The 20,832-nt window shown below is 43.0% G+C and overlaps 1 protein-coding gene across 1 annotated transcript in view; it reads right to left on the reverse strand.

Annotated features, from left to right (window-relative positions):
• Positions 1–20,832, reverse strand: part of LOC139156747 (phosphatidylinositol 3,4,5-trisphosphate 3-phosphatase TPTE2-like) — a 40,354-nt gene that overhangs the window by 6,506 nt on the left and 13,016 nt on the right. Inside the window, exons 3-11 of the mRNA XM_070732755.1 lie at positions 20,466–20,585; positions 19,425–19,524; positions 15,705–15,768; positions 13,150–13,214; positions 9,687–9,747; positions 5,940–6,021; positions 1,868–1,956; positions 871–932; positions 24–104 (exon numbers count right to left, since the gene is read on the reverse strand). Of these exons, the coding sequence (XP_070588856.1) occupies positions 24–104; positions 871–932; positions 1,868–1,956; positions 5,940–6,021; positions 9,687–9,747; positions 13,150–13,214; positions 15,705–15,768; positions 19,425–19,524; positions 20,466–20,585 (724 nt within the window). The remainder of the gene's footprint in view (positions 1–23; positions 105–870; positions 933–1,867; positions 1,957–5,939; positions 6,022–9,686; positions 9,748–13,149; positions 13,215–15,704; positions 15,769–19,424; positions 19,525–20,465; positions 20,586–20,832) is intronic.

Below are 20,832 nucleotides of genomic sequence, written 5' to 3' on the forward strand. Positions count from 1 at the left end.
ATGGCTTCATTATACATCTTTACCTGTGATGGAGTTTCAACACCCTGAAACTTGGTGCTAGCAGTGTCATTAGTTCTTCGTTTGCCAAAGTACTCCAAACTTTCCTTAAAAATTGAGAATGGTGTTACTATAACTATTGTAGCACCTTACAGTATTTGGTTTAAGAACAACTAACTAGAAATCTTATATGAGAAAAGTGCACAGTTTTTGATTGGAAAATGCATCAGAACTACTCATTATTTGTGAGTAGCATACTAGAGCTATACTTCAGAAAACAGATGTGTCCAAGAAAACCAACTGGGCAGGGTGCGGCATAACTTAATTTGGATTTAATTAAAGAAACAGTTACTGTAATACATATTTAATTATTTTCCTTTTCAGTCACATTATAAATTATAATTCCTAAGTAATTTTTGGAAAAATTCTGTGGGCAGCACCTCAGTTAATGCCAACTTTAAATAATATTCCAGGAGACCTCCAAGTAATTACAACTTGGTCAATTTATCATTTACTGCAGGCAAACAGGTAAAATAGTAATCAGAGGGGGGAAACATTAACGCACACGGGAACAACCCTTTGTGAAGGAATTTCACACAGTGACAGAACAGCATATCAGGTTCTATTACATGAAGTCCTGGATATGGCAAATTCAAAATCCTAATCAGAGATAACATTGGACAAACAAGAAGTTGCATGCTAGGTGGTTTGGTCAAGCCACAATGAAAGCATCAGTTTTTAATCCCATTTTACATTTGGAACCTACACAGAAGAAATTATGGGAGGTAGCAATTTTCAACATGCTCTGCGTAGTCTTTTCAGATACTTTAATTCATTTAGAAATGAGGAAAAATATGAATATTACTATGGTACCTGCGCAGTGTTAAACTGGCCAGAGTCAATAAGCCAGATGCAAATCATAGTTCCAGTCCTACCTGCATCAAAAAGAAGAAACCATTGACTTAGAAATAATGATTATGTCGTGTTTACTTGTTTCCAATAATGAAGCAATGACAGCGTCAGTAATAACCAACCCCACCCTTGCACCTCCTAGCAAATCTGAAAAGCATCTGAACTTACGAAAAGTTCACTCTGCATATTTATCATCAGATGATGCAAACAGCTTTTGCAGTTTGCTATCAATGAATGCTAAATCTATTACAGAATTTACATGCATCTCAAATAATGATTAATACTCTAAGGCAGTGATGGCGAACCTATGGCACGGGTACCACAGATGGCACAGGGAGCCATATCTGCTGGCACGTGAGGCTTTGCCAATCTCAGGTCCATTGTGCATGTGTGTGCCAGTCAGCTGAATTTTGGCTTCCAGAGAGCCTCCAGGAGGATGGGGAGGGCATTTCTACCCTCCCCCAGACCCAGGGAAGCCTTTAGAGCCTGGGGGCCCACTAGAAGTTGGGAAACAGGCTGATCCTGGCCTCCAGAGGGCCTCTGATGGGTGGGGGAAGCTGTTTTTGCTCTCCCAGGCATTGAATTATGGGTGTGGGTACTCACGCATGCACAATAGTATGCGCACATGCTCTTTTGGCACCCAAGGAAAAAAGGTTCACCATCACTATCCCTATCCCATTTTATCTGGGATAAAAATGACATTTCCACTTGAGCATGCCTGAAAGACACTGGATTACTACAGTGCATTCTGCTATCTGGCTATTTTTCTAGACCATGTGAGGCTATGGTCAGCACATCCCTTAACTGAAAACATTTTATCAGCCCTTCAACATTAATACTGACAGCTGCTAGCCTCTGTGTCCAATTTCGGGCATCATTTTATATAATCTCCTGCACCAGAACAATAATCAAAAGAGGGATCTTTGGGAATGCCTTCCAAACCAGGAAGTTCACATACCTTTCCCACCTTTACAGTGTATTGCTATAACATTGCGCTTGTCCTGTTCCATCCACTGCCTCACATTGGCAGTGAATGTGAGCGTCTCCCTTAAAGAAAAAGAAGAATGCCTTGTTTAAGAGCTTTTGTAGATACTACTGTAGAAAAATTAAAATGTTCAGTCGTTTATCAGAATAGCACAAGTCCATCCCACAGGAAAATTTCTTATAACCACAAACCATTTCCATTTAGACTTCTTTAGTTGCCTCTTGAGATAAGCCACATGAAGCATAAAGTTCATAGGAGAGATTTTAAGGGCTTGCATTGCTGCTCACAAATGGAAACAAGATGAATTTATTAAGAGTCTTCTTTTCTTGGGAGAGGAGACAGGTCCTGTAGATTAGGCATGAGGACTTTCGAGAGGAGGGGCATTCTGAGAGATATTATGATAGATTATAGGAATAGAGGAAGGATCAGGATAGGATAGCGTTGGAGGCTATACCACTGTAACTAGGCAGGCTAATCATCTTTATCCCTCTTCCTTTATTGTACTGACAAGCTAATATGCTTACTTAGGATAATAAATTCCTTCTTCAGGAACTATGAGCCGCTAGACTGCTTGCCTGGTGCGATGGAGTGTGCATCTGCAATAGCAGCAAGGGAGTATTTTGCCAAAAAGAAGCCCAAATTAAGAGACTGTGCAATCCTAAAATGGAGAATAGGCGTTGGATTCTTGCCTGAACGCCTCTTCTCATATGCTGAGAGGGAGCAGTAGTCACATGGGTTATTGCTCCACGTCCTATCTAATCAGGACCGAGCCTTCAGTCTTTTTTAAGACCACCGGATCCGCTTCCTTCCCAGTAGACTTGGCTCGATTGTGGTGTCTTGTGACTTGGTCAATTCTCGGCCTTAAGAAAAGGGAAGGTAAGGAAGACAGGAGGGAGATAGGGACCCTTCTGGCCCGTTGAATCTGGTGAACCAAAGATCTAATGCTGGTCTGCCTATCCTGAGAGGGAAACCATGGACCTGTCAGGGTCTACTTGCATTCCTAAGTGGAGGATGGATATACAGGTTGATGGAAAAACCATGCCTCTGTAAAGAGGACATGGTGAGATGGAGAGCCGACAGGGTATGTTCCCTGGAGGGGGCAAGAATTAGTATGTCATCAAGATAACATTGAAGGTGAATCGGAGCTGCCCTGATATGGGTGGCTAAGGCTCCTAGGAGCTTGGTAAAGACCCTAGGAGCAGAGGAGAGACCAAAGGGCATAGCTCTGTATTGGTAGTGTTTGCCTAGGAAGGCAAACCTAAGGAACCATCTGTGGTTCTTGAAAATAGGGATGCAGAGGTAGGCCTCAGTGAGGTCTAGGGAAACCATGAAGTCACCTGGATGGAGGGAAGCCAAGATAGAAGAAAGGGAATGCATTTTAAATTTTCTATATTTAATGAACTGGTTCAGAAGTTTCAGATCTAGAATGGCTCTCCACCCCCTGGAGGATTTGGGAACCACAAATAAAATTGAGTAGAACCCTAGGCCCCTTTGGGAGGATGGACTGGCTGGACGGCTTTAATAGACAGGAGGTGGAGGATGGCCTCCTCCATAAGGGATTTTGAGCCTGATTTCTAGGGGCTGGGCAGGAAATGAATTTTCTGGGGGAGGGGGGGAAATAAACTTTAATTGAAGACCCCACTGGATGGTGGATAAAACCCATGGCTCTTGAGAGGATTGTTGCCAGGCTGGTAGGAACCAGGCTAGGTGCCCCCCAACATGGGGCGGCATACAAATCTAATAAATAATAATAATAACAGGGACATCGGGTAGATTACCACCTGGGCGGCTGTGAAGAGCTTGTTGATGTCCTGTTGTCCCCTGAGGTCGTCTGGGGAATGTGGGGTTGAAATTGCTAAATCCAGACTAGCATGGCTCTGGAAAAGGCTGAGGCCGCTGATCTGATGGCCCATGTGTTTGCAGGCTACTTGCATTCTTTTTTGCCTATACCTGTTTACCCTCTTTTAAACTTACAGAGATAGTTTACTGGTTTTCTTTGAAATAAATATTCTAAAACATTTAATCTACTGATGCCTCAATTGATGTAATTTTATTGGTTTCCATTTTTATAAGTTACCAGTAGCCACTGCAATTTCCACCCTCGACTTATACTGGAGTCAATAAATTTTCCCCGTTTTTGTGGCAAAAGTAGGTGCCTCGACTTATAATCGGAGTGACTTATAGTCTAGTATATGCGGTACATAGCCCTTTATGGCTTAGCCCTTAGTACAGTGATCCCTCGAGTTTCGCGATCTCGATGTTCGCTAAACGCTATATCGCGAGTTTTCAACCCGGAAGTAAACTCCACCATCTGCGCATGCGTGCCCTTCCACGCATGCGTAGATGGTGGAGTTTCCCCGCCGGGCAGAGGCTTCCCTGGGTCTTCCCCCTCTTGCCCCGGTAAGGCGCGAGCAACAGCGTGGGCGGGTGGGCGGCACACGCGCGGGGAAACCCCAGGGCCGCTTCTCAGCTGAGAAGCGGCCCCAGCAACAGCGCGGGGGGCGGGCAGCACGCGCGCGCGGGGGGGAAACCCCAGGGCCGCTTCTCAGCTGAGAAGCGGCCCCAGCAACAGCGCGGGGGGCGGGCAGCACGCGCGCGCGGGGGGGAAACCCCAGGGCCGCTTCTCAGCTGAGAAGCGGCCCCAGCAACAGCGCGGGGGGCGGGCAGCACGCGCGCGCGCGGGGGAAACCCCAGGGCCGCTTCTCAGCTGAGAAGCGGCCCCAGCAACAGCGCGGGGGGCGGGCAGCACGCGCGCGCGCAGGGGAAACCCCAGGGCCGCTTCTCAGCTGAGAAGCGGCCCCAGCAACAGCGCGGGGGGCGGGCAGCACGCGCGCGCGCGGGGGAAACCCCAGGGCCGCTTCTCAGCTGAGAAGCGGCCCCAGCAACAGCGCGGGGGGCGGGCAGCACGCGCGCGCGCGGGGGAAACCCCAGGGCCGCTTCTCAGCTGAGAAGCGGCCCCAGCAACAGCGCGGGGGGCGGGCAGCACGCGCGCGCGCGGGGGAAACCCCAGGGCCGCTTCTCAGCTGAGAAGCGGCCCCAGCAACAGCGCGGGGGGCGGGCAGCACGCGCGCGCGCGCGGGGGAAACCCCAGGGCCGCTTCTCAGCTGAGAAGCGGCCCCAGCAACAGCGCAGGGGGCGGGCGGCACGCGCGCGGACAAGCAGCAGCAGCGAGGCGGCGGGGAAACCCAATCTTCGGCTCCTCGCTGCTGCTGTGGAAATAAAAACACCATCTGCGCATGCGCAGATGGTGTTTTTACTTCCGCACCGCTACTTCGCGACAAATCGATCATCGCGAGGGGTCCTGGAACGGAACCCTCGCGATGATCGAGGGATCACTGTACTTCAGGTTAGCCTCCTTCAAATGGATTTGACCTGTTTAACGTGTTTTCCAGGGAGAAGCTGCTGGTATTGCTTTATTTCTAGGAAGTGATGGGGCTGAAGTCCAGAGGCCAGTGATGGGTTCCTGCTGGTACGGCTAATTGCGCGCAACTCTATGGCTCCGGCATAAGTACCCAATATTTTGCTTCTGCACATGTGCAGAAAGCAAAATCTCTCTTAGGGACACAGGTACGCATGATATTTCAGCAATTTTGAAATATTGCTGAAATTTTTCTTGGGCGCACATGCTGGAGTGACAAAGCTGCGTGCAATCAGCCGTACTGGTAGGAACCCACTACTGCCAGACACACTATTTCTCTCTGATGATCCCTGCCCTCTGGAATTAGCTCTGTCTGGAGGTGAGATTGAGTCCATTGATTACAAATTTCAGGAAACAAGTTAAAAGTAAATTATTCCAGACCTTTGAGTGTTAACATGTTGCAGGGTTCAGTTGTACAGTTTTAATTAATTAATATTTTATTGTGGCTATTTTATTTGTACCCTATTATTGTGAACTGCCAACACTTGTAGTACATCAATATATAAATTAATCTATATATTTTCATAGATTATAGATATCTGCAAACTTTAATCAACTGGACTTGGTGTATTCAGCCATTTGGTTTACAGTACAAACTACATAAAACCATTGCAGAATCATACTTACGCTAGAGAGGGAACACTATGGTCACTAATAAACATCCGATACACTCTATAATGGAAATACTCTGGGTCATAGTCTTGCTCACCTGCAGGAAAAAAATATTATACAGATATTATATATATAAACAGAGACAAGGAGGATCTTAGGAAGACTACAAAGCAATACTTTGGACAAATATCTAGACCTTAAATGTCCTTCACTGGTACTTGGGATACTATTTATCCCACAATTCCCTTTGAGCACCTACATAACCCCATGTTCCACCTGATTTTTTAAAATATTAAATACTCTCTGTTTTTAAAATTCGAAACTATGTATTTTCAGCCTTTTTTCCTGAATATCTGGATTCCTTAAGAAAATAAACATGCTAAGCATAGTTCCCTCTAAGCTGAGCAGTGAGCAATCGCTCACTTAAAAATCATCATCAACTCAGAGTTTTCCAAACCTGCCCAGAAGCCGAGAGGGAAAGAGTGAGAGGGAAGGAGAGAGAGAGGAAGAGAGGAAGAGAGAGAAACAGATAGAAAAAAGAGAGGAAGGAAAAGAGAAAGAAAAAGAATGGGAGTAAGGAAGAGAGAAAGAAAATCAAAATCTAGTTTGAAACTAGCTCAACTATTTAAGTGGCATTTTGATATTGATAGAGTTGCCCTATTATGAGCTCACTGTTATAGACACACAGTACAGTATTTTATTTTGAAATTCTCTGAGGCAAAACAGGGTGGGTTTTTTATTAATTTGTTTGTTTGTTTGTTTGTTTCTGTGCCGCCCAGTCCCGAAGGGACTGCTGCTCAGACACTATACTTTTCCGCCCCCCCCCCCCAAAAAATTAGAGGGAACACTGATGCTAAGCAACTTTAATAAACATGTTTAATTTGTAGGTATTCCCATTTGCTCCCAAAAAGAGTAACACTAAGCCAGGGCAATGTAACATATCTAATAAAAAGAACACTAAAAACATGGCAGGTAACATTCTGGCAAACCTTTACTTTGAATTCTGTTACATTTCTGCCAGCCATTTTGACAAGGCAAACTTTGACAAGGCAAACTTTATCAGTAAGGGTTTTGCAACAGAACTATTTATACTCAAAATTTTAAATGTACCTACTCCAAAAGGTTGGCAACCTCTGATCTATTCCAAATTTTATATAAATCTGCCTCCCCACCCGCCACCCCATTAGTCAGTGGAAGTTCCAGTTTTAACAACAGATTGGAGAATATTTTTTTAAAAAAAATTAGCAACAAAAACATCTACATTGCAGTTATATTTATACAATCAGATGTATCAAATGACAGTATATACTCATCAATGTATTCAAAGCCCAGCAGCACATGGCCACCTGAAGAATACATATATGGTTCACTAAATACATACACAAAGATGCATGCTGTACAAAAAAAGGAAAACTATATTGATTTCAAATTTTTACTGGAATTGACAAGAGTAGCAAACAGCAACATGTTCAACCCTCATCCCTACTTTTTACTGAATCTTGTTGCTAACAGAAATAGCCTTCAGTTAACATCTACAGTTTTCAAATAGTTGCTGAGCTATAGCTAGTCCTCAACTTATGACCACAATTGAGACCAGAATCTTGATTTTTATTGAATGACATAGATGTTGTAAATCTAGAAAAGCTTGACAAGAAGTAAACTGAAAAGAATAGATTAATCTATAACTGAAGCTGAAGTTTTTTCCTTCTAGATGTTTTGTATCTTTCAGATGTTTTGACATTATAACACAAGAATTCTTTGGAGAGGGGTGACATACAAATCTAATTACCATATTTTTCTGTGTATAAAACACACCTAGATTTTAGAGGAGGAAAACAAGGAAAAAAGCATTCTGAACCAAATGGTGTAGTATTATATTGTTTAATAAAATACCAGTGTAGCAGAACACTTTTTACAACCATGTATACTTTTTAAAACTATATATACTTTTTAAAACCTTGTACACTTTTTACAAGCTTCAAACCTGACCGTTTCAAGGACTTCAAGCTTGTGGACTTCAATTCCCAGAATTCCTCCACCAGTCATGCTATCTTAGGAATGGGAGTTGAAGTCCACAAGCCTTAATCTTGCCAGGGTTGAAGACCCTTGTACTTCTAACCCCTAATTCAGGGATCTTCAAACTTTACAGTTTTAAGACTAGTGGACTTCAACTCCCAGAATTCCTCCACCAGTCATGGAAGAAGGGTCTTGGCTGCAGGATAACACTCTGCCCCCACCCACCCACACAACGGGTCCATTGCTCTCCGTTGCACAGTTTAACTGCTGCAATCCTAATCTGGTTGAAGAAAAAGTGTTTTCTTCCCCCCTCCCTCCTCTCCCTTATCCTTCCCTCCAACTTCCTCCAAAGCCTTTTTGAACAGACAAGCAAAAATGCCTTGTCTGCTCAAAGGTTTCAGGGTCTGCCTTTCTTGTCTACCTCCCTCCCTTTCCTCCGTCCCCAATTTGGATGGTGTGATGGGACGCCAGGGTGTGGGGGCATGTCGCTCTCCAACGCAACCTGTTGGATGCGCAGAGCGCTGATGGGACACCCGCCCGTTTCTCTGCAGCTGCCGTCACACGTGCCTACCTCACCTGGCTCGCTGCGACCTCCCAAAAGCACCCCCGAAGGCAGAAGATTGGGCTGGGGGCTGTTGGAGCTGATCCCCCTTGCAGTGGACAATCAAGGCAACACCACAGGCCTTCTCCACCAGCTGGATACACATAGCGCTGAGGGGATGCCTGCCCACTTCTCCTCAGCTGCTGCCGTGCGCCCTGCTTCACTTGCCCGGCAGTGGGCATTTCTTGCGGGGTCCCTGCCAGCACTGCCCCCAGTTTGGATGCCCATGGCAACTAGCCACCCCCATGCAAACTGGGGGGGAGGGGTGCCAGTTGCGAGAAACGCCCATCACTGGGCAAGTGAGGCAGAGCGCGCAATGGCAGCTGAGGAGAAGCGGGCGAGCATCCCCTCGGCGCTCTGTGTATCCAGCTAGTGGAAAAGTCCTGTGGGGCATCCTTGATCGTCCGGCGTGAGGAGGCTTGGCTCCTGCAGCCCCCCACCACCTCGTCGTGTTGTTGGGTGGCGGGCTCAGCTGGACGAGCGGCTGTAGCAGGGGCTGACATTCTCGGTGCTGCTGCTCCTCAAATGAAAGCCGCCAGAGCCGCTGCCTCCGCCAGGACTGGGTAACTCAAGCAGCGCGCCCGCCTTTTCCCTGCCAGCTGGAGGCCCCGGGCAGCCGTCTGGAAAGAGAGGCTTTACTGCTGGTGCTATGCCCAGCACCCCGCCCATCCCTGGGGCCGAATTGCCAGGCAGCCTTGGCAATATTCGATGTATAAGACACCCAATTTTTAAAGCACTTTTTTTGCAGTAAAAAGGTGTGTCTTATACACTGAAAAATAAATTTCAGTCAGCAAGGTATTGTACCAATCAGATTGACAGCACTAAGCTGGGAAAACATGGAACTGAGGAAGACTAAATGACAGTCATTCTGTTAAGAGGTTAAAGAAATGGTAATATGGATGTATCTAAAGGCTATCATAAACTGTCATAAAGTTCAGAACTATATTTTAAAAGGAAGCAGTTACTGATTTAGTGTGGAGTGGTTAAGATATGTGATATCCAAGTTCATGGATATTCACTGCATACCTAGAAGACAGGGCTAAGACTGAAGATGGTGGATGGCCTGATTTGTGATTAGAACAGATGCAGTTGATGTTTTCCTGACTGATCCAGTTTTGGTGTCCAGAAAACAAAGTAATACTTACTACAAAGATTGTAGACTTTGTAGTGGTCTTCATGCTTTGTATCCAAGAATTTTGCAACATCCTTATAAAAAAGAATAATATATTTTAATTGTCAAGGTGGCGTGAATTATTATCCACTTTATGTAGCGGATTTCAGACAAAGCATTTCAAAGAAAATTCAAATCTCAGATAAAGGGTTTTGGTGCTAATATAGTTGTACAATGACCTCCTACAATCTGACTTCTAGTTCCATAATTCCAACCAGTATGCCTGAGTGAATTATAAATACTGGTATTGCTAAAGTCCATCAAACCAAAGTACATATACAGTACTGCATATTTTTACAGATCCGTCCGTTGATAAACTGACCCTTGAATTTTTAATCAAATTCTGTACCACGAAAAATGTGTCACCCTAAGGAAAACCAATTCTAAAAATTTTCATGTTTTAATTTTTCACAATTTGCTTATCTTCATGTTTCGTGGTATTTTAATTAAAAATTCAAGGGTCAGCTTATCTGCTTATATACAAGTACTCCTCAACGTATGACCATAATTGAGTCAAAACTTTCTATTGCTAATCAAGAAGTTAATTTTGCCCCATTTCATGACCTTTCTTGCTACAAGTGAATCGCTGTAATTGTTAAGCTAATACCATTGTTAAGTGACTCTGGCTTCCTCATTTATTTTGTTAGAAGGTCAGAAAAAGTGGTTACATGACTCTGGGACCCTGCAACTGTCATAAATATGAATCAGGTGCCAAGCAGCTAAATTTTGATCACATGACTATGGGGATGCTGCAACAATCATGTGAAAAAAGGTCATAAGCCACTTTTTGCACTGCCATTGTAACTTCAATCACCAAACAAATTACTGTAAGTAGAAGCTACTTGTACAGTGGTACCTCGGTACTCGACCACAATTCGTTCCAGAAGTATGGTCGAGAACCGATTTGGTCGAGTACCGAATTTATTTATCCCATAGGAAATAATGTAAATGGATTTAATTGGTTCCTAGCCCGTTAACTCGCTGGGAACCAATTAAATCTATTTTCTTTATTTCCAATGGGATAAATAAATTCGCTACTCCAAGCTGCAGGAAAGGTGGGGGCTGCTGCAATCCCGGCAGCTTTGGGGGGCTCTTTTCCTCATTGCTTCCTTTTATTACCTGTAAGCAGCTTCAAAAACTTTCTCCTTCCCTGTGGCTGCAACAGCGGCGGCTTCCCTTCCAGTAGCAAGAGCGCCGGGAAGTCACGTAATGAAGGGAAGCTACTGGAGCGGCAGCAACTGCTGAGATGGCTCCGGCAGCTTCCCTTCATCACGTGACGTTCCCGGCGCTGTTGCTACTCGAAGGGAAGCCGCCGCTGTTGCAGCCACAGGGAAGGAGAAAGTTTTTGAAGCTGCTTACAGGTAATAAGAGGAAGCAATGAGGAAAGGAGCTCCCAGAAGCAGCAGCCTCCACCCTTCCTGCAGCTTGGAGCTCTTAGAGAGCTCCTCAGCCCCCTGAAGCTGCCGGGATTACATTTCGGATAATGAACAAAATTTTCTCTGGCTGTTCGGTATCTGAATTTTTGTTCAGATACCGAAGCAAATTTTTGCCGAAAATTTTGTTCGTTATCCGAAATGTACGAGAAAGGAAGCGTTCGAGTACCGAGGTACCACTGTATATGTATTTTTAAAAAGTACTACCATATACCGTATTTTTCAGAGTATAAGACGCACTGGAGTATAAGATGCACCTTAGTTTTGGGAAGGAAAACAAGCAATTTACCTCCCAGCAACCAGCAGAGATGATATACACTATTTGCTGTGTATTTCTATGCATGTGGTTCTGAGCCATAAAAACAGCATAGAACTGGAGAAATGTACATTATGGCAGTATATTAATGCCAGCAAGTTTTCTTAAATATAGTCACACTAACTCCTCTCAATTATTTAAATAGTTCTACTCCAAACATGACTAAGTCAGGGTTTAACTCAGCTGCCTTATCTTAATATTAAACAGGACACTGTTACACTTCAGACCATACTTGAACAGATGCTGTTAAAATTGTGTGGCTTTCTGGAAATATAGTTAGTCTCTGCAGTTTAAAAGAAGATACAATACTACTCGGCCTCTTAAGCATTTATTGTAAAAAGCTTCTTCATTTTGTCGCCTAGAACAATAATAAAGCAGTCTTTAAAAATAAATCTAATAATTTGAACATTCTACAGACATCTTAGTAATTTATTACCTCCTTGCAGAAAACAACAAACAGCCAGTTTCAGCAGTCTGATTAGCGCAACAAAATAAAATTCTGCCTTGCCTCTCCCTGCCAGTAATTTGCTTCCATGCAGCTTTAGTTTCACTTTCAGTTTAGCACTGGGTTTCCTGCAGCTTCAATCAATCAGCTGAGGGTCGAGAGGCATATAATCAGTGACTTGTACTAAGCAGACTCTGGGCTGCTTGCTGCAAGAAGATAAATTGCTGGGAGGCAGGCACCAAAGGGTAGGAGTGGCTGGATGGAGCTACATTCGGTGGATAAGACGCATCCATGTTTCCACCCTCTTTTGGGGGGTAAAATGTGCATCTTATACTCCGAAAAATACAGTAAGCCCACCCATAGATAAGCTGAACTCAGTTTTGCAGGTGCATTTTGGGATCACATCATAGGATGCTTTTAAATCTTTTAACTGTTATTAATTGGATCAAATTGTTTTATTATGTATTCTATGTTTGTTGTGAGCCGCCCCGAGTCCACGGAGAGGGGTGGCATACAAAATCCAATTAATAAATAATAATAAATATCATATCATACCATAATCCATAGTGTGAAAAACCTATAGTAAATCTTCATTGTGTGGATCTTACTGACTTTTTATTCAAAATGCAGAAAGCACTTCTGCTTTATTTACAAACCCAAAGAATTGTACTTTCCACTGCTAAATGAGCCAGAAAGTATGCATTCTGGGGCCTGCAGAACTCACCAATTTAGAAGAGGAATAACAAAGTTGGAAGGGACCTTGGAGGTCTTTCAGTCCCCTGCTCAAGGAGGAAACTATATTATTTCAGACAAATGGTTGTCCAATCTATGCTGAAAAGCCTCCATTGTTGGAGCAACCATAATTTCTGGAGGCAAGTCATTCAACTGATTCTCAGGAAATTTCTCCTTCATTCTAGGTTGGCTCCCTCCTTGAGCAGTTATCATTTATCATTGCTTATCAATGAAATACATTTTTTCATATGTTAAGTAGATGCTAAATTTACATATGAATTCATGACTAAAGCTTTGAGAAAAAATCCTAAAGGCAGACTATCTTTTACTTTAAAATATAGCTTTTATCTACCAAGAGGTCTTTTCTTCCACCATACAATTACCATTATTATCTCTTACAATCATGCTACAATTAAACATAGCCAAAAATAACTGGGAGTGGAGGAAGACAAAGAGGAATATTCACAGAATAACATAAATTATTTTCATTATCTTTTAATTTTTAGATTACCCATATAGGATTCCTGTAGAAGGCTTGCTGCCCAGAAGATGGAAACGACATTGCTATAATGCGAGCTAATGGATAGATACAAATAAGCAAAAAAAAAAGAAAAAGAAAATGTAAGATCTGCATTATGAGACAAATGTGAGATTTTTCATAGGTTCGAGTAGAATCATGTGAAAAAGTAAGTATATCTCATTGGGTTTTTTTTTTATGTTTTCAACATACTGTATTTCAACATACAAATATTTGATCTTCATTTCAACAATGTTAATAAAGGAGATAAATTATTAGAAATATCATGCACCATTTACATTTTGGAGTACATTGTGTAATTTAAATAAACGTAAATGCAAATTTTGCTTATGGAAAAACTAAGTAGACCCCCAACATTTATCACTACTGTATCTCAAATACCTAATATTAGACTCAGGTAAACCAGATCAGGCCTTATTAAACCTATTTTACTAAAAAATTAAAACATTTAATTGATTTTGCTTTTTGTTCTTGAACACCTGTCTAGATCCAAAGAACTCTCAGGAGCTTTCAGAATGGAGATTATAATGCCTGAGTCTGGGAAAGATTTCAAAAAATTGTCAAACGTTTGGCACATATATGATTCTTCTATCCAGAAGATCTACAAGTGGACATCTACAAAACCCGGATTTTCATCACCTACAAATAGTTCTCACCACTACTTATATCAAAATGCAGGAGTTTACTATTCTAAAAAAGCAGCACAAATTACATCTACTTGCAATGATGTAAGATAGTGTTATCTGGCCACAGTACCAGAAGACAAGTTTAGCAAAAATCAAAATCAGCATTTCACCAGTAGAACCTGATACCAATTGGAAAGCATGTTTCTATCAAAAAGGTAATACCAGATGTTAGAACCAAAGATATACAGTGATCCCTCTATTATCGCGAGGGTTCCGTTCCAAGACCCCTCGCGATAATCGATTTTTCGGGATGTAGTGGTGCGGAAGTAAAAACACCATCTGCGCATGCGCGCCCCTTTTTCCATGGCCGCACATGCGCAGATGGTGTTTTTACTTCCGCACCTGTCCGGCCGCCACTTGTCCGGCCGCCGCTTGTCCGCCGCTTGTCCGGCCGCCGCTTGTCCGCCGCTCGGTGCACGATCGGGGTTTCCCCTTTGCGTGGGCAGCGGGGAATTCTGGGAGTTGAAGACCCAGGGAAGGTTCCTTCGGCCGCCCAGCAGCTGATCTGCTCGGCAGCGCAGTAGCAGCGAGGAGCCGAAGATGGGGTTTCCCCGTTGCCCACGCAAAGGGGAAACCCCATCTTCGGCTCCTCGCTGCTACTGCGCTGCCGAGCAGATCAGCTGCTGGGCGGCCGAAGGAACCTTCCCTGGGTGCCGCCCACCGCTCGAGAGCAAGAGGGGGAGAGATAGAGAAAGAGAGAGAAGGAAAGAAAGAGATGAGAGAGGGAGGAAGAGAGTGTGAGAGAGGAAGAAGCAAGATAGAGAAAGAGAGAGAGAAAGAAAGATGAGAAAGGAAGGGAGTGACGTCATCGGGTGAAAAAATCGCGATATAGCGTTTCGCAAAGATCGAGATCGCGAAACTCGAGGGATCACTGTACTTATTTTTTCCACAGAAGGAAATGGCATATTTGCTTTTTTGTTGTTGAATTAATGATTACAAAGTCAATTATACAGATTTTTCTCCTTCAATTAATACATCTATATTTACATACTGTTGGAATGACAATAAGATGATATGCCCACATATAATAATAATTTGAAAAAAACTTTACATGGACTTTTTCATATAATTGTAGATTATATGTAATTAAAACCAAGAAAAAACATTTTATGGTTTTAGAAATTACGACAAGGCCCATACAACCCTGGCGTTTGGAATTTGTAAATTCTCTTATGCAAAAAATGTGACAGCTTGAAATAATGATAGTTGCAGATATAACTCTGGTAAAATGTTTTATAGTTTATTTCAAACTACAACCAAAGGACCTGCTCAAGATCTAGTCACCTGTGAATTACTAGCAAGAAAAGGTAATGCCACAGTCGTTGGCAAAAGCTGTTAATGCAATTAATTCACACTGGTATTCCCCTCCCAACTCCAACCATTGTTTCTCATTACCTAGGACAAGCACTCTGCCCTTCAGGAGGAACATCGCTGACCCATGATATCAGAATTTTATGCATAACATTATCTATTATAACCAAGCATACTGACAGAATTAATGATCTAATTTCCTTTTCATATAAACAGAGGCACGACTATGTAAATGGAGAGGTTGAAAGAGGTGGCATTGGCTCTTGGACACATTAAGATTTTTTTACATGACTCTTACTCTAGAAATATTCTGTTACAAATAGTTAGACTTTAACTGCTCAGTATAATTGGTAATGTCTACCTCAGCAAGCACAAATTCTCAATAGGTATTTCCCTAAAAGCAATCTTTAGAGATGGAAAAATGTAACAAAGGGTTCTTCTTATGTTCATCTTACAAACATTCTTCCATTATCTTTGGATGCCTAGATCTCCATTTTTGACCAATCTCTCCACTAGTCAAGAAATACTAACCAGTGACATATGTGAGATCCAAATCAAAGCCACCTCTTGTGTAACGCCTTTTATTTTCTGAAACCTGTCAGGCAAAAGGGAAAAAACCCAACAATATTAAATAGTGATCTTAGGAAATAAGTAGTCAGTCAGGAAAGCATAGATTCCAGAAATTATCCCATTAAAGATGAAGATATTATCAAATCAATTATCTCCTGGTTAACTGCCTAACACTATGGGTGGAGAAATAGTTTGCCACTGAATACTTCTTGAAAAATTTTCCAATATTTTTCTGCCCAGTACTGAAGTACCTTGGCTTTAAAATCATAACTTAATTAAATTCAGCAAGTGCAAAAGCACTTTAAAAAAAAACACTGCAAAGGCTGGTACAATGAATACAGGTGTACAGGTGAAACTTGGAAAATTAGAATAGAGTGCAAAAGTTCATTTATTTCAGTAAAGTAACTTAAAAGATGAAACATAATATATGAGAGAGACTCATTATATGCAAGGCAAGATAGTTCAGGCCGTGATTTGTCGTAATTGGGATGATTATGGGGTACACCTGATGAAAACCCCATGAAAACCCCAAATCCACCATCTTAGAAAATTAGAATATTACATTCAATCAATAAAACAAGGATTGTATTGTAATCATAAATTCTATTTACAAAAAAACCTCCTCTCCAATAAATCTCTACAATGAATAGGTTTTATAAAATTTGGAGGTTTTGTCTTTCAAAAATCTGACTATTCTTTGCTCACATTTTAGGATGGAAATATAGGTACTGGAAGTCAGAGAAAGACAATTTGCAAGAAAGTCAGAGAAAGACTATCTGCAGCCAACTCTTTGTCTTAATCTACTATAGGTGGCTTTTTAAATAATGTATATATTCTCAGACATATATTAAAACATATCTTCAGACAAGTTACACATACATGATTTTTTAAAAAAAAAAAATAGATCAAGTGGTACGAAATGTTTTTTGACACAGTACTGTTATCCATTTGCAAATACCATATTTTTCAGAGTATAACACGCACCTATATTTTAGACGAGGAAAATAGGGAAAAATATTCTGAACTAAATGGTGTAGTAATATAGTATTTGATTAAATACCAGTGTAGCAGAATACTTTTTACAACTACTCTCATCAAAAGATCCAGAAAACCATAGACCACTCCTCAGCTAGGGAGAATTGCCTGTTTCCCCCACCTCTCGCCAAGATGCCACATTGGAGAGACCAGTGGCTCTACCACCTCTCGCCAAGGTACTGAGCAGCACACACTTTGTGGGAGCAGCTGCACACCCAATGCCATCCTTTCCTGAGTTGCCAATAAGCCACAGCATCAACACTTCCTGCCACCAAATCGCAGCTCACTTCTCCCTGCCACCGCTGCCTTCTGCAATAGGCGTCTCCTTCAGCTCAAGATGCGCCTGATGCATGCATCACCGTCTCCCTTCTGCTGCTCCTCTGCCAGCTTCACAGGTGGTGCCGGGAAGAGCCCAGGCATGCCAGCAGGATTCTGCTGCCATCACCTCTCGATGGAGGAGTCCCACCAACCCTGGCTGTGGAACAGAATGCCTAGTCCAACTCGGTTTGACAAGCCCCTGCCTCTGAACCCCAAGCCCGGATCAGCTATTGGACATGTTCCCCACCATTCATGCGGAGCCACTGGGGGAGCCAGGCCAGGCTCATACGTGGCCAAAGCACTCCTTGGGAAAGAGGAGATGGACAATCCTGACTGGGTTCAGTGAGATTTTTTTGGGGGGGGGGGGGTGTTCTCGGTGCCTTTCCATTTAACCAATCTGCTTATACTGAAAACAGACGTCGGCGAGCAGCAGAGAGCCAGGATCGCCGTCACAGCCAGCAGATACGCCCATCAGCTGTGGAGCAGCAGCAGCCACTTGTGTGGTCTCTGTGCTCAAGACCTGCCCACTCACTCACCTGCTGAGGATTTCCCTTTCCAATTAAATTGCTTGAAAAACACCAGGAACCATGGGGACGGCTTCCCCTTGTTACTACTGGATGTTTGCCTGCGCGCTGGGGCTGGTTCGGCTTTAATGTGCACCTACCTCTCCCTCCCTCCCTCTCTCTCCCTCCAAGCCAGCTCCAGGCCGACGGGAGGGAGGGAGGGAGAGAGAGAGAGAGAGAGAGAGAGAGCACCATCAGGCTTACCAGCAAGGCATGGGGCATGAGGTGACAGATGAGCAAGAGTGGAGTGGCAGGTGAGCAACATAATAAGGGCATGTGGAGTCCACAGGGCATTTTCTCCCTTTCCCCGGAAAGTACTTGGGGATGGTATTTCAGCGCATGCCCTGAAAAGCCCTGTTGGGTTTAATATCAGGACATGTCTTATTATAAGGGAAACATGGTAGTTTCCAAATGCAAGGCAAGGCAAAACTTGGACCAGAGTCTATTAGAGTCACAAACAGAACTTTCCACTGTTGAAACGACCAAATGAATGGCGGCGGCGACGGCTACAGCAGCTTCCTTTCAAGGAACAGCAGCACCGGGAACATTACGTCCATGCCCAGGGCCCCAGGGCCCCGCCCCCGCCACTGTCCCCAATAATAAACCGCCACTGCAGCGGCTGCCACTGTCCTCAAAGAGGAGCTGCCGCCAGGACCAGCAAACTCAGTACCTGCCTCATCATAGCCAAAGCAATGCTTTGCTGGTCCCCTAGTGAGAGGACGAAGGCAGAGATGCAAGAGGTAAAGAGGTGGGGGGAGAGTGAGAGACAATGGGGGGGGTAAGGGGTAAAGAGGTAAGGAGAGGGGGTGGGAGTGAGGGACAATGTGTGGGGGGGGGGCAGAAAAAAATCCTCAATTTTCAATTTTCCCCATAAGAAATAAAGGCTGGGAACCAATTAAATCCATTTCCATTATTTCCTATGGGGAAAATTGTTTCGGATAACGACCATTTCGGTTAACAACCAACCTTTCGGAACGGATTGTGGTTGTTAACCTAGGTACCACTGTATATACATAAAATAGATATACATAAAAAGGCTCGTTCAGTTTACCTCTTTACAACAAGCCTGCAAACCATTACAGTGGTACCTCATGATACAAACTTAATTGGTTCCAGGAGGAGGTTCATAAGGTGAAAAGTTCATAAGATGAAACAATGTTTCCCATAGGAATCAATGTAAAAGCAAATAATGCGTGCAAATCCTTCAGGAAAATCCCAAACTTTAGAAGGGAGGTGAACAGAGGGCAGGGAGGAGCAGCTAAAGGGGGCGGGTGGAAGAAGTAAGGCTAGGCTAAAGGGTGAGTGGGAAGGAAGAAAGGCAACGGGGCGCCCCTCCCTTTTCTTTCTTCAAAAGGCACCCTTTCAGTGCCTCTGCAAGCACGCTGTTCTACTACTTTTGTTAATACAAAGTCTTTCCCCCTCCAAGCCGCCCCTCCCTTTTCTTTCTTCAAAAGACACCCTTTCAGTGCCTCTGCAAGCATGCTGTTCTCTGCAAACTCTTTCCCCCTCCAAGCCGCCCCTCCCTTTTGTTTCTTCAAAAAAGGAAAAGAAAAAAAAACCTTCATCCCAGCAGCAACGGCTTGGGTTCGTAAGGTGAAAATAGTTCGGAAGAAGAGGCAAAAAAATCTTAAACACCAGGTTCGTATCTTGAAAAGTTCGTTAGAAGAGGTGTTCGTAAGATGAGGTACCATTGTATATCAGTCTTCTTAGGAAGTGAATTCAGCAAATCTAGGCACCAAAGCCAGCGACATTCTATTTCACTTACCAACCTCCGGGTCAGTTTTCCAAGTCGTTCTTTCTCAGCAGCCAATCGAAAAATTCTTATCAGAATTATAATTCTCCACATCCGAAAAAGTACAACTGTTCTGGGAAATAGAAAGAATGGGACTTTGTCAACTATTAGTCCTAACTTTGGCTATATCACAGTTTAGGCTCACTTATGATGGTATTCAGGTTTGGGAATCTTTAAATTTCAATCCCATCAAACTATTATACAACCTCCTCTCCTACAACCACAGGTAAAGAATTTCTATATATATCAGCGTTACTGTGGTTGAAAAGGGAGGCAGAGTGTCATTTAATATCTACTTGTTTTGAGAGCAAATGAAACAATTGTTATATATCAAAATGATACAATTCTTCAAACAAAAATATCCACAATAAACTAGTAGGTAAAAATCAAAGCATGCAAGACCTGATAATTTACAATCTCATCTCATCCCCTCTCTCCCTTTTAAAGACTAAAAATTGAGGTCTTTAACAAATAAGAAATAAACAAACTATTGCATTTCTTCATTTTGGAGTTAGGCTGATCAGGTGCCTGTGGAAATTCTTAGTCATGCAGGTCAGAGTTATCTGAAAGATGCTTTCTCAAAAAGGCAGCTTGACTATTTTTTCCCTGTGGAAGAAGACAAAGACATTTCGCTTCCCATCCAAGAAGCTCCATGGTTCTGATAGAATGGTGGGGGTAATGGAAAGATTAGTTCAGACAGGATGGGTGGGAGGAGAGTTGGAAGGATTTCCAATCATCTAGTTGTTAGCATTCTCCCTGAGATCTCAAGGCCACTTGAGAATATATCTGTGCCTTCAAGGCCACTTGAGAATATATCTGTGCCTTCAAGGCCACTTGAGACTATATCTGTGCCTTCAGGGTCATCTGTATCAAAGAACAAATGGGGGTGGAATCTTCTTGTAACTGCTGCAACAGCTGTGTTAGATGACAGGGGACAGATGAGAAGCCTTGAGGAAGAAGTGTAGCTGCCTTTTGAAAAAGCACCTTTGAGATGAAGAGGTGCATATTTCTTACCTTGGAATTAAAGTTTTTCCACTCAAGTCAGAGACAATATATACAACATTGACGAACAATGCAATTGCAACAATGATGCTATCGAGAATGATTAATTTAGATTTGAAGTAGTTTTTGAATCTGAAATGCAAAACAAATAAGAATATTCAAAACTAATTAACAATAGCTTAATGGTGTCCCTCTCCCACTGTGAGAATGATACAGTTGCTGTCAAACAGCTGCTGCCAATAAGACTTCAGTGCTAAAGAGATAAGGAAGAGGAAACACAAATGTCTATCTTGGAGTTCAGCATAGAACCTATATTTTTCTTCTCTCAGACTGTAAATGAACTTTGTAGAAAATAGTATAGTTCTATAGAGGGTAACAA

The sequence above is a fragment of the Erythrolamprus reginae genome, chromosome 1, assembly GCF_031021105.1.
Source record: "Erythrolamprus reginae isolate rEryReg1 chromosome 1, rEryReg1.hap1, whole genome shotgun sequence".
Taxonomy (NCBI): domain Eukaryota; kingdom Metazoa; phylum Chordata; class Lepidosauria; order Squamata; family Dipsadidae; genus Erythrolamprus; species Erythrolamprus reginae.